General features: G+C 33.7%; 1 protein-coding gene across 1 annotated transcript in view; it reads left to right on the top strand.

Moving 5' to 3' along the window:
• Nucleotides 1-3,280: 3,280 nt before the first annotated feature.
• Nucleotides 3,281-16,073, top strand: part of LOC136043792 (uncharacterized) — a 31,060-nt gene continuing 18,267 nt past the window's right edge. Inside the window, exons 1-2 of the mRNA XM_065728711.1 lie at nt 3,281-3,414; nt 10,934-11,121. Of these exons, the coding sequence (XP_065584783.1) occupies nt 10,945-11,121 (177 nt within the window). The 5' untranslated portion in view covers nt 3,281-3,414; nt 10,934-10,944. The remainder of the gene's footprint in view (nt 3,415-10,933; nt 11,122-16,073) is intronic.

A 16,073-nucleotide genomic window follows, 5' to 3' on the forward strand; every position in this document is an offset into this window, starting at 1 on the left:
CAGCTAGTTTGGAACAAAGCAATTCACGTGTTAGGCTCTTATGAACCAGGTCGTAGACTTTCCTTCAAACAGAAACCAAAGACAGAGTTTCTACTCGTAAAAAATGTTGAAACTCGTAAAACTAAATAACTATATTTTGCTTCATTCTGTCCAATTTAATCAGAATGAAGAAAAATAGTTTCCAAGACTAAAATGACTTTGAGCCACTGTCAGACCGAGGATTTTGGTGAATTTTTGTCCTAGAATTTATGCAACATTTATGTTTCAAGATGACCTTATCTTACTCGACAGATTTGCTGAGCAAATATAAAGTGCACAAAATTCCACAACAACTCCGCCTGAGTCGATGGGGTGGTCACCCTCTGGCGGGGTGGTGGTGATAAATCCATAAAAATATCAGTAAATGCTACACAAATTAAACAGCATTCAAGGCAAGGGACAAGGTTCCTCCAAATTCACATTGCTTTGAGCCCGTCCTTAATTCTTTAATTGCGGTGTTCCTTAGAAAGAAGAAACATTTTATACATAATGTCTGACAATTTAGATGAGATTGTTCATTAGCAATGTTTAAACTCAATCCTTTTTTACGGTTCAGAAAGCTGGCACTTGAATCAACAATTAAAGAAAATATTACTGGGATTCGGGAACTTTTCCCTGTGTCACATCTCAAGCCTTCACTGGACAAAGCGAGTCACGAACACGATCAAGGGAGAGCTTACGTCGGAATCATTAATCGTAGACGTGATAAAATACCGCAAGTGGAGGTACCTAGATGACACCATCTGAATGCCTGAGACTCGGCTTCCTGAAGCGGTTCTCCAAGGGCAGCTAGTCGGCTTCAGACAATGAGGCCTACCAAGAAATACCCTCATGTAGCTACACCACCGACCTCCAAAATTTTCAAGCATCTTTGAAACTTGGATGGGAAGACCTGTGGGCAAGGGCACACCTGAGGCTGGACTGGCACGTCTTCTTGGACGCTCCAAGCGCCTCTGGAGGATCAAGAGGAACTAAAGTCTGACAATAAAATGTTTGTGTTCCCTCCAAACTTTAGCGTAATAAGAGCAAATAAATAACTCTAAGTTTTTGTTATTATTATCATTTACATCGAGTTGTCATTATTTTCGTATCTAAAATTTAACTGAGCAAAGATTGCGTTTGGCAAAATATTTAAAATAGTAGAGATAAATATTTCAATATAAATAGAAAAGATAAATATTTCCGTCTTGAGTTATGACAACTAGGAGTATCTTAATTCTACTTTCCATTTAGAAGTTTGAGAAATCATTCTTAACTAATGCCTCCTTTCTAACCTCTAAAAAGCAGTTAAACTACACTTCCATCAATATAACTTCAGTTGTTGGTTATTATTTTAATTTTCAAGCAAAAAATTACTCTTTACTCATACCTGCTTCAACGTCTTAACAATAAAAAATAACTAAATACGTCTCTCTACTTCTAAACTTCGATTATTTTTATTTTGTTTCTAATATTTTTTCTGCATTCAAATGTAAAAAAAAATACCATTTACCCACACATCCTTTCCAACTTTTCACAAGTATCAACAATTAAATAAATCTTTCTATTTGTACCCGTTGACAAATTAATTTGCAAAAATTAGTCAATTTAATTAAAAATTGATTAATTTTGCGTCTACCAATTTTTATTAATTTATTGATTTTCATCCCCATACTAAGGAGCAAAAATTAATGATTTTCCAAATTTTAATAAACATTAGCAGTCAAACGTCTCTTTCCATTTGAACTATACAAATACTATTCTTTTTATCCTTAGTATTGATATTCTATTTTTATTGATGCCGCCAAAAATTTTACTATTTATTCATACCACCTTCCAAAGTTTTATTGTTACGAAAAATCAAATCTTTCCATATCTACCCCCCCCCCTATTGCTCTTATTTTATGCTCTTTGTTGCAATTTCCACATTTAAAAGCAAAACGTATTACTATTTACTCATACCTCCTTTCCCATATTAACTGGTAAAAGAAACCAAATACCCCCTTTCCTCCCAAACCAAACCCAAACCAATTATTATTATTTATTATTTTCATCCCCATACTAAGAAACAAAAAATAATTATTTATACCGTATTTCATCCTAAGCTTTTCATAATAAGTGGCATTTAAAAACCTGACAGAAAGTAGTTTTAAAAATCATCTAAAAGTAGCTCTGTTACTTTTGCTTATTGTTACTTAAAATTATATATTTAATATGTTATTATTTATTTATACATCCTTCCTATCCTTGTCTAAGCAGGCGAATTACATACCCCTTTCTACATCTATTCTTTGGTTACTTTTACTTATTGTTATTTAGAATTATATATTCAACATATTATTATTTGTTTATACCTCCTTCCCATCCTTATTTAAGCAGGCGAATTATATACCTCTTTCTGTTTCTATTTTTTAGTTACTTTTGCTTATTGTTACTTAGAATTATATATTCAACATATTATTATTTATTTATACCTCCTTCCCATCCTTATTTAAGCAGACGAATTTTATACCCCTTTCTGCTTCTATTTTTTACTTACTTTAGTTACTTTTGCTCATTGTTACTTAGAATTATATATTATTATTTATTTATACCTTCTTCCCATCCTTATCTAAGAAAGCGAATTACACACCTCTTTCTGTTTCTATTCTTCAGTTACTTTTGCTTATTGTTACTTAGAATTATATATTCAGTATATTATTATTTATTTATACCTCCTTCCCATCCTTACTTAAGCAGGCGAATTACATACTCCTTTCTGCTTCTACTCTTTAATTACTTTTGCTTATTGTTACTTAGAATTATACATTGAATATATTGTTATTTATTTATACCTCCTTCCCATCCTTATTTAGTCAAGCGAATTACATATTTATTTATACCTCCTTCCCATCCTTATTTAAGCAGGCAAATTACCTACCCCTTTCTGCTTCTATTCTTTAATTACTTTTGCTTATTGTTACTTAGAATTATATATTGAATATATTATTATTTATTTATACCTCCTTGCCATTCTTATTTAAACAGGCGAATTACATACCCCTTTCTGCTTCTATTTTTTAGTTACTTTTGCTTATTGTTACTTAGAATTATATATTCAATATATCATTATTTATTTACACCTCCATCCCATTATTATTTAAGCAGGCGAATTACATACCTCTTTCTGCTTCTGTTCTTTAGTTACTAGGCTGAGGAAATGGCCTAGAAGCGCAAGAACTCCCAAATTTTCTGTGCAGAATTTTGGCATCCACGTTGTTCTGTTTATATGTGGTTCCTCCAGTTTTGCATCAGTTCGGTTTGTGGTTCCTCACGGTGAAGTTAGTTGCGGCCGGTTTTTACTCTTCTTTTTCTTCCCTAAAAGAATAAGAAAATTGTAGGAGCAGAGGAAATCAAGTAAGAAATATATTTGTACTGTTAATGACAAATTTAGGAGCAATCATTTAAGCTGATTCTTGCCTAATTTTTGTAGAAATTGAAAGGGAGTGACTCTGGGAGTTGGAACGTGGTTTGGATACTGTGTTTATGCATACTGTGGTTATTCTTAGGAATATATATGCAGACGAGGATAGATAAGCCCGTATGATTTCTTCTAAGAAATTTAGGTATTTTCTTAAAGTTAGTTGTGGCAGTTTCTTATACCCCTAAAACTGGCTTTATTCACCTAGTGGTTATCAGCATAACGGCAATTAAAAAATGAGGAAGTGATTTACAAAATAAAAAAAAATCCATAAGGAAATAAGTTGCAAAGACAACTACAAACAAATTTTATCATATAATCCTTTTGGCATGGAATGGCATATATGTTCCAAATAAGTTATTTGAGAGGTTAACAGAAAACAAAATATGCCGATTAAAACACTATTTTGGAATTAATATTTGTCAAAATCACTGACCCCCATCCCTCCCCTTTGCTTTATGTCTTATTAGGACCCTTATTACATCCCAAGCCTTATTGCATTATCATGTTCCAGCTTCTCCTCCTTATGGGGCATCTTGTAGCCCTAGGCTATATACGAAGCTTCCCAGGATTTTTTTAATCCGATTTTATTTTGCATTATCGACCCAATGGTGTCAATTTGGGAGAGTAGTATTATCCCTCCCCTAGATACCCCCATAGAATTTGAAAAATACCTTTTCTGGCATTTTCATTGAAAAACTCTTTTCTGATATTTTAACTGAAAAAAATGACTACCCCTAGAGTATAAGAAATACACCCTCCCATGGATTTTGAGAATACACCCCCTCCCTATGCAATATTTCCTTGCACTGGTACCGCTGTATAACCCAACTGTTGATGAGAAACAATTACTACAAAAAAATTGGCAAAAGTTCTGTATACTGCCTAAAGTCGTATCTGGCCTCATTGGGAGGAGGGAGGTGCAGTTGTCGTGATCATTATATTTGGAATCAGTGTTGATTGGGTAATCGAATGGTACTATTCTTTTGTTATTAGCCCAAGTGTGCTACCAAAAAGAGAATATTTTATATACTACGTGGAAGAGTGTGGAAGCCCAAGTTGGCTACGATAAAAAGTCGAACAAGCAGAAAACATAATAATCAGGTTATCTAATAAAATATAATAAGCAGAAAGTATAATAATCAGGTTATATAATAATCATTATAATAAGCAGAAAACATAATAATCAGGTTATATAATAATCAATATAACAAGCAGAAAATAAAATAATCAATACATATTTCTAGTGCAAGAGGGGTAAATACAGGTAGTGTTGTGTCTAATAATATCTACCACGATTATTTTTAATCTTATCGTTGTAGTTGATTATATTTAGCAATTAGGATATGCGTGAGTTTATTTTTTATTAGCTTGATTATGACACTCCTGATAATCCATGGGATGCTGTTTCTTACGTTTGTTTTCTTTTCTTTTCCCTTCTTCTTCTTTTCTCTTCTTACCTTATAATTATATTCTTGATGATTGAATGAATACTGTCACCCGTTACGGGCAGTGCTCTCTTAGGGTGTAGTTAGTTTATAGTGTGTGATTTGTTTTTTTTTTTTTTGTTAATAAACGAATTGAATTAAACGAATTGAGATACATTGTCATTTCAAATGTCAAATAGATAGTTTTAATCTTGTCTTGTTTGGAATTCACAATTAAATGGACAAGATCAATTTTTAACTTATTATGTTCGCACCAATGTTCTTTAAAATTAAGGGTCAGTATCATAAAAAAATGGCCGCTGAATTCTAAATAGTCTTTTTAAAAGCTTCTTTCTCTTGAAAATATGTTTTTTCACTTAATTTTTTCCTTTGTCTATTTTCTATAGACTTGTCTAATTTGGCTTTTACGAACCTCGTGCTAAATCCTGGGTATGTTTGAGTATTCAAAATGTTAACTTAATTAATAGTAACATGATGCCAGAATTAACTTTCAATGTGTACAAAGGAGAAATAAAGAGAAAATAGATAGATGTACGTACTCGAAAGTCTAAAAGATACCCCGCCCCGCAAAAAGTGACTTTATTTCCAATAAGAGACTATTTCCAATTATTTCTTATAACTCCATATAACTCACTCATACTTTGCCTTTCTTCTTCCTTTTACAAAGAGCCGTAACCAAGGGAGATACACGGTTTGAAGCCCCCCCTCCTAAAAATTTTCGTTCGACTGTTACAAAAGTAACCCCCCCCCCCAACGCACAATTTCTTTTTTCGTAACCAGTGTGTCAAGCTTTTGATTATTCATTCCTCAATCCCATTGGAATAGTGGAACTTTGTTTTATCTCCAGTGCTCCTTTTGTTCGATTATTCTAGGGTAGTTCACAGTGACACAAGTTGGGTGAACCCCCTCAAAATACTGAGTTGAAATGATTTTCCTACATGTTCGTATATTTTAAATATAATTGGCCACTTTGCTCAAGTTTTTGGCCTCCTCTGAAACCTTGCCCCACCCCTGAAATGATTTGTTGTGTACGTGTCTGGAGGCTAATACTTTAACTAGATTTAGAATCATCTACACCTTATACAACATAACAATAATTGATTTAACTTGACTTTTAATTCAAACAACTTTTACTAAACTTAATTTTGATTTTTATTTATTTAATTTAAAATAGGAGCGATTAATTGAATTTAGTAAAACAAGTTTTGTTGAATATGATTGGTCTTCAATCAGCTGATATCCTAGTTGTCCTATACCTAACAACTACAAAACCTAGTGACCATAAGCACCAACTTTACAGGGGGGGGGGGGGGACACTACAGCTACTTCCTAGGACAGGGTTTTGTATGGCTACTATGCTCTGCCTCCCCCTCCCTACCGGCAAAAAAACTTGAATTTGTTGTTCATCGTCTGTAATTATTAATTATAGCGCATTGATGGAGTTAAAAATGGTGACTTCGGAAAAAATTTAGATCCGGAACCTATGATTGGGATAATTCCGAGCTGATCAAAGCATAAAAATATTTAAAATTATTAAATATAATTATTTTTACAATCAGGTTACTTATATTACATAGTCTTTTTAGATAAAATCCCAGAAGCCAAACTAAATCACGACCGACTTTTTTTTTTAGCGGCTACCACCCTCAGCCCTCCCTTGTCAGTAAAATAACCCTGAAAAGAGTTTTCATGTTAGATAATATCCATATTCAGCCCTATCCGATCTGATGGTTAAAAATGATTATTTCAGAAAAATGAGAACCCCGGCAGAAATAGAGTCCTCACATCAGATTTAGTTCCTAGCTATTGCTGAATGATGATGTCGTGCTAGAAGTTGGGCTAAAGTACAACTTTACTTCCTAAATTTCGAAATCCCATCATACTATTATTCGTCCTAATGATCTTATGATTGTTAAAATGTTACGAATTGAGGGCCAAATTGACAATAAAATCGAATCAATTCAAATTCGCTAAAGGGATTATATTCATCAAGGGACCAAAGTGCGCAAACCCAACTTGCAAAATGCAACGTTGTCAGTAAATGTAAGTAAATAAAACCAATAAATTCAAAATTATGCAGTTGGGATGAACAGTCGTTTTCGAAGTCTTGCACTGTGACCACTGTGAGCCAAAGTCTGTGAGCCAAAGTGCACCACTGTGAGTCAAAGTGCCACTGTGACCACTGTGAGCCAAAGTGCACCACTGTGAGCCAAAGTGCCACTGTGACCACTGTGAGCCAAAGTGCCACTGTGACCACTGTGAGCCAAAGTCTTGCACTGCGACTGCACTAATGTAGCATCGATTTTGCAAGCAATATGCCAACATGCTCTTGAAATCTCGATGTATATTTTCTACGTATGAAGTCGTAGTGAAAAATAGTCATATTGGGGACTAGAGTGGCTCTGGGATTCAAGGATCATGGATACCACTCCGCGAGACTAAAGGGAGTGAAGGTGAGCTTGCCCCAATAGAGCATGGCTTGAGGTGTGCAAGGGTGCAATTGCATTGGCCTTGTTTGAGGGAGAATTTGAAACAGTCGTTTTCGCTTTAGAATAAGTGTACAAGCGTTAATGCCTTTAGTTACCAGCACTGGAAATACCATTGATTAACGAAATAGTCTTTTAATGAGTGGCATCGGCTGTGGTTATTTTACAATATGTGACATTTTAAGGAAAACTCCCATTTACATTCCACCCCCTTGAAAAAAGCAAGCTTAGTCGATTAGTTGATTCTTATTTCAGTTACCTCTTTCGGCTCCTGAGACATTCAAAAGTCTTTCATTTTTCCCCAAATTGCGTTATATCCTCTTTTCTCACTTGCAGAAACGGACAGAAATCGGAGCTTTTATTACCATAGTTCTTCTTTCCGTCTCTTGGGTGCCTAAAGAAAAAAAAACCTTTTACAAAAACTTTTAGAGCCCTGGGGGACATCCCACTGTCCCTAAAAGATGCAAAAAAAAATGGCTATTGTGACAAGGGCACCAATAATTGATCAAATGCATAAGTTAATTTAAAAAAGAAGAAAACAGTGGAATGAGGGCGCCAGAAAATTCTTGGGGGGACTCCCCCTGGATCCGCTCTTGTATTAATTAGCTTAATCTTATTTTAGTTACCTTATTTGGCTCTGAATGTATATACGGAAGTTTTATTTTTTTGTAAAAAATTTTTCAACCTTTTTTTTGTCTCTAACAGAAATTAAAAGAAATGGGAGCTTATATGATCATAATTATCCTGGGCGCCAAGTCAAAATTTAAATTAAAAAAAACATACCTTTTGACAAACAACCCCTTCTATCACGATAATTTATAACCCACAATTTATTACCATAGTTCTTCTTTCCGTCTCTTGGGTGCCTAAAGAAAAAAAAACCTTTTACAAAAACTTTTAGAGCCCTGGGGGACATCCTACTGTCCCTAAAAGACGAAAAAGTGCGACATTTTTAGCACCGTTAAAATATAACATTTTTCCGATCAAAAAGACTGCCGATTCTTTCAAAGCTGTCTTCTCCAAAGTAAACAAAATTAAAAAAAAATATAGCCTCCCCCCTCCCGTGCTGCAATATGAGTTCAGGACAGGCAAATAACCAAAGCGGAGACCACCTCTTAGACTTATTTAACGATGTATTTCCATTTCCATGAAATAGACTTCGAAAAAAATAATCCAATTTCCCTACTCCGGCAAAACTGTCACACAAACACATATCATTAAGAGCAGTAACATACTTTAATTACTTAGCAAGTCACAAGCCAAAAGTTAATTAGCTAATCAAAAGTTAAATAAAATTAATAAAAAGTTAAATATAATTAGGGCATAGACCACTTGGACTGTATTCATGGAGAAAACCTCTCAACAGTATCAATAATTTTTGGATCGAGCATTGATGTGCCCCCTTTCACAAATCGTGAAAAACATGCAGTGCGTGCCACGTATGACAGAAATGTGCCACGCGTGACGGAAATCCTCCACATGTCTTGGAGCTAGCAACACCCTGAAATGTACGCCAGATAGCAAATAGTGAATACTATCCTTTGAGGACTATTTAAGTTAGTTGTTAGACTGGAAAGACAGGACTTGAAATATGTGTAAAAATAAGAGCCAATAAATTAAAATTTCTTCTGGAAGCATATAGTTGCACCGCATTATTGAAATTTAATGAACGCATGTACAATGTATTCGTTTTTTTTTTTTATATATTTGTCTAATTTTTTTTTGTGGTTTTACCGTTTTTTCTTCTTTTTTTACAATGAAACTTTTAAAACGATCAACAACTTTAACAATGAAAATCTCCCGTTGCCAGGAGCGTTATTCTTGTTGCACAATTTCTTAAAGTCAGCAAAAGACGCCCCCAGTCCCCTTCTTAAATGAGTTCCAGTCAGTAATGTTACTTCTTGTCAAGACAGGTTTTATTTATCGATGTAGATGTTATTTTTTGCCTGTGTACGAGTATCTGTAAGTTTTAGTTTTATTCGTTGTCTGTGGCTTTAAATGACATTTGCAAGCTTGTGAGTACATACATGTCAGGAAGAGGAATTTTCTAGCACTTGGAGAAAGAAGGACATATTTAGGAAGAATGAGGGTGGTATTTGCTGATGCCTCATGTATAGAGGAACTGGCAAGGATCTATGTCACCTTGTGACTGTTTGTCCCTAACTACAGGATATGAAAAAAAAAATGATTTTCTAATGATCCGGTGCCAATGAGTAGTTAGTTTCGAACAGAGATGGTTTTAGGGGGAGCAGAGGGGGGACTTGCCCCAGGTGCAGAAATATTAGGGGGCGCAAAAATTTCTGATCGTTAACCTTACCGTTGAAATCATTTTGTAATTTTTGAAATTTCATTTTTATTAAAATAAAGTACAGGGTGCAGTTAATATATGAAAATGATTAACTAATTATTACTAGTTAATAAAAATTTATTGAAAATTAAAAACAATAAAATAATAATAATTGAAATAATTCATAATAACTAAATAATTTAAATAATAAATTGAAAACAATTAAAAAATAACTTGTTAATTGATTAATAAGCTGAAAACAATTTTGTTAATAAAGGAAAATTTTGTTAAAAATTGGCATGAAAATTCTGTGGGGGACAGGGAAAGAGGCAGGAGAAGGGGGCTAATCAAGATATAGCCCCAGGCACAAGAGAGGACAAACCGCCACTGAGTTTCAATAATGGGATCAAATGATTGTGGGGGGACAATAAAAACCATAGCAAAACATATTAAATTGTAAATTATCCATGGCGAAATATTTGCAAGGGAGGGGCGGAAGTTGAGTGCTTAATATATTGTGGAATGTTAGTGGTTATTATTTTTTTGTATACGTTATTGAAATGTTCATTTATGCATTAAGTATACTATTTTGTTTGTTGCCAAGGGCCTGTGGCTTTTTTGCAATAAATCTATTTATTCCTCTGTATATATTGGTTTTTCTTATTTTTTTCGAATGTGTGGGTTTAAATGGCTTTACTAAGTTTATGACAACAAATGCTCTTTTTTACACGTGTTGCAAAACATACGATTGGTCAGCTATAAATTGCCGTAATAAATCATAATTTCTCTTAGACCAATGGTGTCAAATGGGGAGAGGGAGACTTATGCTCTCTAGATTTTTTTTCTCACCTATCCCCTTGTTTTGAAAAATACCTTTTCAGGATGTTTCATTGAAAATTTCCTTATTTGGCATTAACTCGGAAAAAAATTGAAAAAATTCACCTTCCTCATAGATTCTGAAAAAAAATTCACCGCGCCCCTGATTTTCGAGAATTAAGAGTACTGATTGAAACCAATTAGTCGCAATATCGATACGGATTGTTCTGTGATATAACATATTACCGACACAGATAAGAATAGAAACGGGAATGTGTATCTTTTGTTACTATTTCTTTTTTGCTTTTCTGTCAAGTATAGATGGCATTATTTGTATTTTTGTGTCTGTCATAAGAAGAAATCTCCAAAATTCAATGACTTAATGATAGTATATTGTTAGTGTCCACGATATTAATAGTTTCAGGATAAATGGTTATACAGACTCTCAAACACAGAGCAGACAGGGAAAGGATGGAGGAGATCCAACAAACTCAAGCCATAGTAACCTCAAGTACTGAGAAAACGACAAATGAATCTAATTCAAACAGTGCAGCTCCAGACTCTGTAACAGAATATGCTGGAAGCGGACACGTTGTGCAGCAAATGGTAAATTCTATCTTTCGTTTCTCAAAAACACAAAATGTCAGTATTGTAATAGTTATGTTGAATTCACTGTAAGTCAAAATCTAAAATAAGCTTAATAGCTGAGCTTGAAATTCTAAATGAAGTAATTCACGGGATTTCATGATCAAGCTTTTGGTTTTGGTGTAAACTCAAGCAGGGGCCTAATGACGAGGCAAGGTCATAGTCACACTTGCTGATAAAAGCAAAAATAGGCCTAACTACATCGCCAATTACGTTTCCCGTTCGTAATTTTTCGGTTTTAACATCTTTCAGCTGTCAAGCATAAAAATTGCGATTGGCCAATCAGAGTTGAGGTTTAAGGCATACTCTTTTGAAAATAAAAAAGATGGAAGGTTGGAGCAGAAAGTTGGAAGGTTGGTGAGAAAAATTGACATTTGTAGCTGATTCAGCAGTGGCAACTATTGTCTCGATTAGTGCTAGCAGTAAAAATTTTCTGCGAAAACAAATTTATGGGAATTTCAGAAAATAGCCTGAAACCCATCGAAAATGGTGTCGGGTCGAAGCGAAATTTACACCATTAGAATCAGCATCGCCGATAACCTTACACAAGAAGATTGTAGTCCCCCACCTTGAACAACAAGGAAAATCACGTTTTCGCATGGGTAGCGCTGATGTGTCCTCTTTTTTCTTCACATAATTCAGGTCTATAACTCAGCAATAAGGTTCTTTCATATTACGCCGCAAAATCTTTCATACTAGCGTAACATTAGACTTTAACTTACGTTATGCAATCTTACGGACCAAATCCTGGGCCTAAAGCAGACAGCGCTAAGTAGTACTAAGTAGAGTTTATGTTACGTCATGGACAGGTTCAATACAGCAGTCAAAAACTGGAATTCCTGGATAAGCGATAAATAAATTTTGAAAACAAATTTAAACTTTTCTTAGAGAGTCTTTCACACTTTCGCCTCTCTATTTCACTTTTAATTTTGAATATTTTGCTTGTGATGATCTTAGACAATGATTATGATAGTTTTATGGATTTTATGTCAGCCTAGTCCCCAGAGTGTCCAGATACAGGTTTATCTACTAGTGTCATATGCGCTGTCATCGCATTATATCATCTATGGTTATTTTCTCCATGACTATCAATTAACTTTCTTTAGGACGATACTTCTAAGAAAATATCATATATTTGACTGATCATATATTCAATGTCGAAAACAGAAAAAGTCAAAGGATTCTTTCCAAGAAAGTTATAAAAACATACCAGTTATCTTATTAGAGTCAGTAACAAAATGAATTGGAAAATGTTGAACGATGTGTTTTACAAAATCCAATAAAGATCATAACATTATGTATTGTTTGAAGGCATTTGTGACTATTTTTGCTTCTAATTGTTAAATAGAAGATAAGATAAGATATAGAAGGATATAGAAAGATAAGATAAGATATAGATAAGATAAATAGAAAATAAGACAAGATACAGATTAATAGAAGATAAGACGGCGTTTACAAACTAGAGCGAAGATCTTACTTTGGGGTTCATTAAAGCAGACATATCTCATGTCATCAGCAAACCTATGTTTGAATAATGTGTCGATCAATCAAATTACTGGTTTTTGCGGTAGCCGCCTTGGGTTTCTACCATTAAAACCAGAAACTAAAGTCTTTTGAAACAATTAAGATTTTATAGCGGACATGAATGTACCAAGCCTACTCGTTTTTATCACTTTCGTGTTTGCTTGGGGAGATATCTTTTGCTATTTTTTGTGCGTAAAATCTCGTCTAGACTACATAGATTATTTTTTTTTCGATAGTTTCACTCAATGTTTTTCGTGAGAGACTGAGAGTCAATTCGGGCTTCTCATTTTACATGAACAAATTAAAGAACAAGAAATGAGGGCATTTTCCCTTGCAAGACAGGAAAAATGTTGTCAGTTGCAACCTAGTTCGTATCCTGGGAGGAGGGGGGAGCGGTTAAGGGATTCAACCATCCCACAAAATGTTTATCTGAGTCGTAAAAAGGTAACAAAAATACATTTAAGCCAATTTTTGATGCGTTTTTTAAGTTTTTCTAGGTTTAGACCTTTTTGAAAATATGTCCAGGGTTGCAATTTTGACAATGTACTTATCAGCTGACCAATATGGCTCATTTTTCAGTTTTCGCTCTCATTTTCACTTGATTTGGGAAAATTGGCTCCAACTTTGCCTCACCCGGAATTTTGATGAAATTAAGCCACTAATCTGGAGCAAAACCTTGGGGGCTATTGTGACAAGGGCACCAATAATTGATCAAATTCATAAGTTAATTTAAAAAAGAAGAAAACAGTGGAATGAGGGCGCCAGAAAAATCTTGGGGGGACTCCCCCTGGATCTGCTCTTGTATTAATTAGCTTAATCTTATTTTAGTTACCTTATTTGGCTCTGAATGTATAAACAGGAGTTTTTTTTCAAAAATTTTTCAACCATCTTTTGTCTCTAACAGAAATTAAAAGAAACGGGAGCTTAGCCTATATGATCATAATTATCCTGGGCGCCAAGTCAAAATTTAAATAAAAAAAAATACCTTTTGACAAACGACCCCTTCTATCATGATAATTTATAACCCAAAATTTTTGTGGGTTATTTTCTCTTGCTAAGGGTAGGGGCTAGGACCTATACCCTTAAACACGTTTTGCCATAACAACGCATTTCCGTTTTTTGCGTTTTTTAGATTAAATCCGTAAATACTTATTTACATTCTCAAAGTTACAAAATTACAAAGTTCAGCAGTAAAACTCAACGAAACTCAATATATAGAAGTAATTAGTATATGTTTTACTGCTGATGATGGACACTGTATATGTGTTCGAAATATCCTGTAAAAAAAATTTATATACTTTTTCACTGTCAATTAAAAGGTTTCATCACTATTTTGAACTGTTACATTGTATACTGTTATTTATTGAACTGTTAGCATGTACATAATGTTTTGATTGTAAAATTTGCCCCCTCTCAGAATGAAAATATTGTGTTACAAGATCCTTCCCTGGCCAGTTCTCTCTGTACAACTCAAAGAGGGATCATATTTGCCTTGGGATCATGAAAGTTTTGGAAAGAGGAAAAATTATAGAAAAGAAATTTGGGCTACTTGTTGGAAGAAATATCTTTCTATTTTTTTTCTCTGTCTCTATAATTTTTTAAATTGATTTTATATATTATCAAAAAAGCGCATCTAAAATTTCTTTATTTGCATTTTTGTTACGTTTTTACAAGTCGGAAAAACATCACCTAAAATCACCTAGCCTGTACACATAGATTGAGACATACTTGATGTAATATGTAAAAAAAAAAAAAAAAAAAAAAAAAAAAAAAAAAAAAAAAAAAAAAAAAAAAAAAAAAAAAAAAAAAAAAAATTTCAATCAAGCAGCTCATTATTCGGACAAATCAGTCCTACAGTGTCCGCTCAAGTATGTGTTTATTGTATGTAAACTTCAATTGAAAGTCAAACCAGATATAATGTTTCTTACAAATAAAAAACTTTAGTTACAATTTCGCAAAATTAATTATAACCATATCTATTTCTATCTGGTTAACGTCACAATTGCGAAAGCTGGGATTTCTTTGGCACTCGATACATTGTCTTTTTGCTAATCAAATTTTTGGCACCAAGATAAGAATTTAATAGCTCGGGTTAGCAACATAGGAACCGCAAATAATGTAAATTCTTTAAGAAACAGAAAAATAATCTTAATGAAGCTTTAGAGATACAAAAGCCAAAATTTACAATGTCATTGGAAGTAATTACAAAATCTTAGGATGATTCCACGAATTCAGAGAATGGTATTTATGGGTAATTCTATTGTAATAAACTTGATTGTGACGAGAAAAACAAATGCTTAAAGTTTTAAATTATTTTTTTAGTAGTTTCCTTCCTTAATTGTTTCCAAAGATATTTCACATAAATAATGAATAAAAAAATTACATAAATAATTTACTCGACTACACTGCCTTTACATTTATAATTGAAACAAAAATATATTAAAAACGGATATAAATAAGAAACTGAAACAGTGAACAGTTAAAAAAAAATTTCTAATACAAAAATAATGAGAATTTCAAGATCAATACTTAAAAAATAATAAGAAGGATTTCAGACGTTTATAGCTCGAAAAATAAGATAAGATTTATTCATGATGAAAGACGTATAGTAGTACATTATACTATTCCCCCTGCTCTTTGACAGGTGAAGGGCCATATAGAGCAGGGAAGTATAATGGGTTTTGTGTAGTTGTTAATTAAACGAAATACACCCAAGAAGTGAAGTTCGGTTAATGCTAGTGAAATATAACCTGCATATAACCTTTAGTTTATATAATAATATAGGTACCCCCGACTTTGTTCATTCATTGACGCATTATAAAACCATTGTTTTTCGCTAGTATCTTACAGCTTAGCGTGCGACAAAACAAAGAGAAGTGACAGAATAGATGGAAATATATAATTCGGGCTATATATTGGCACACTAAGGGGGGCTGGAGTGGGGATAAAGTAAGAAAACAATTCTTACTATATATTATGCAGGGTAATTTTATCTAACAAATAAGGCATGCAGACCCGTCACACTTACCCTCCCCCCTAATGTTCAAGTATGTAGCCCAAACTTGTTTCTAAAGTATTATATTTTTGTCACACTTAGGTATATTTCATTAGGATTGAGCTTCCGAGAAACATATTAGAAGCATATTAGGTCGGGGGTATATCATACAGATACTATAATATAGTTTGGGCTATATATTTGCACATTAGGGGTGAGATGGGGGTAACGTATCTAGACAGCACCCCTAACCTATCTCCGCCCTCTAACGTGCAAATATATAGCCTAATACAAGTCCAATGCATTCCGTTGCCCATCGTTTGTTTTGCCGCTATGAAACCGGTTTTCTGAGATCTAACCCAAACGTAATACTTGATTGTGTTTCGTTCACTTA

Source organism: Artemia franciscana, chromosome 2 (assembly GCF_032884065.1).
Source record: "Artemia franciscana chromosome 2, ASM3288406v1, whole genome shotgun sequence".
NCBI lineage: Eukaryota > Metazoa > Arthropoda > Branchiopoda > Anostraca > Artemiidae > Artemia > Artemia franciscana.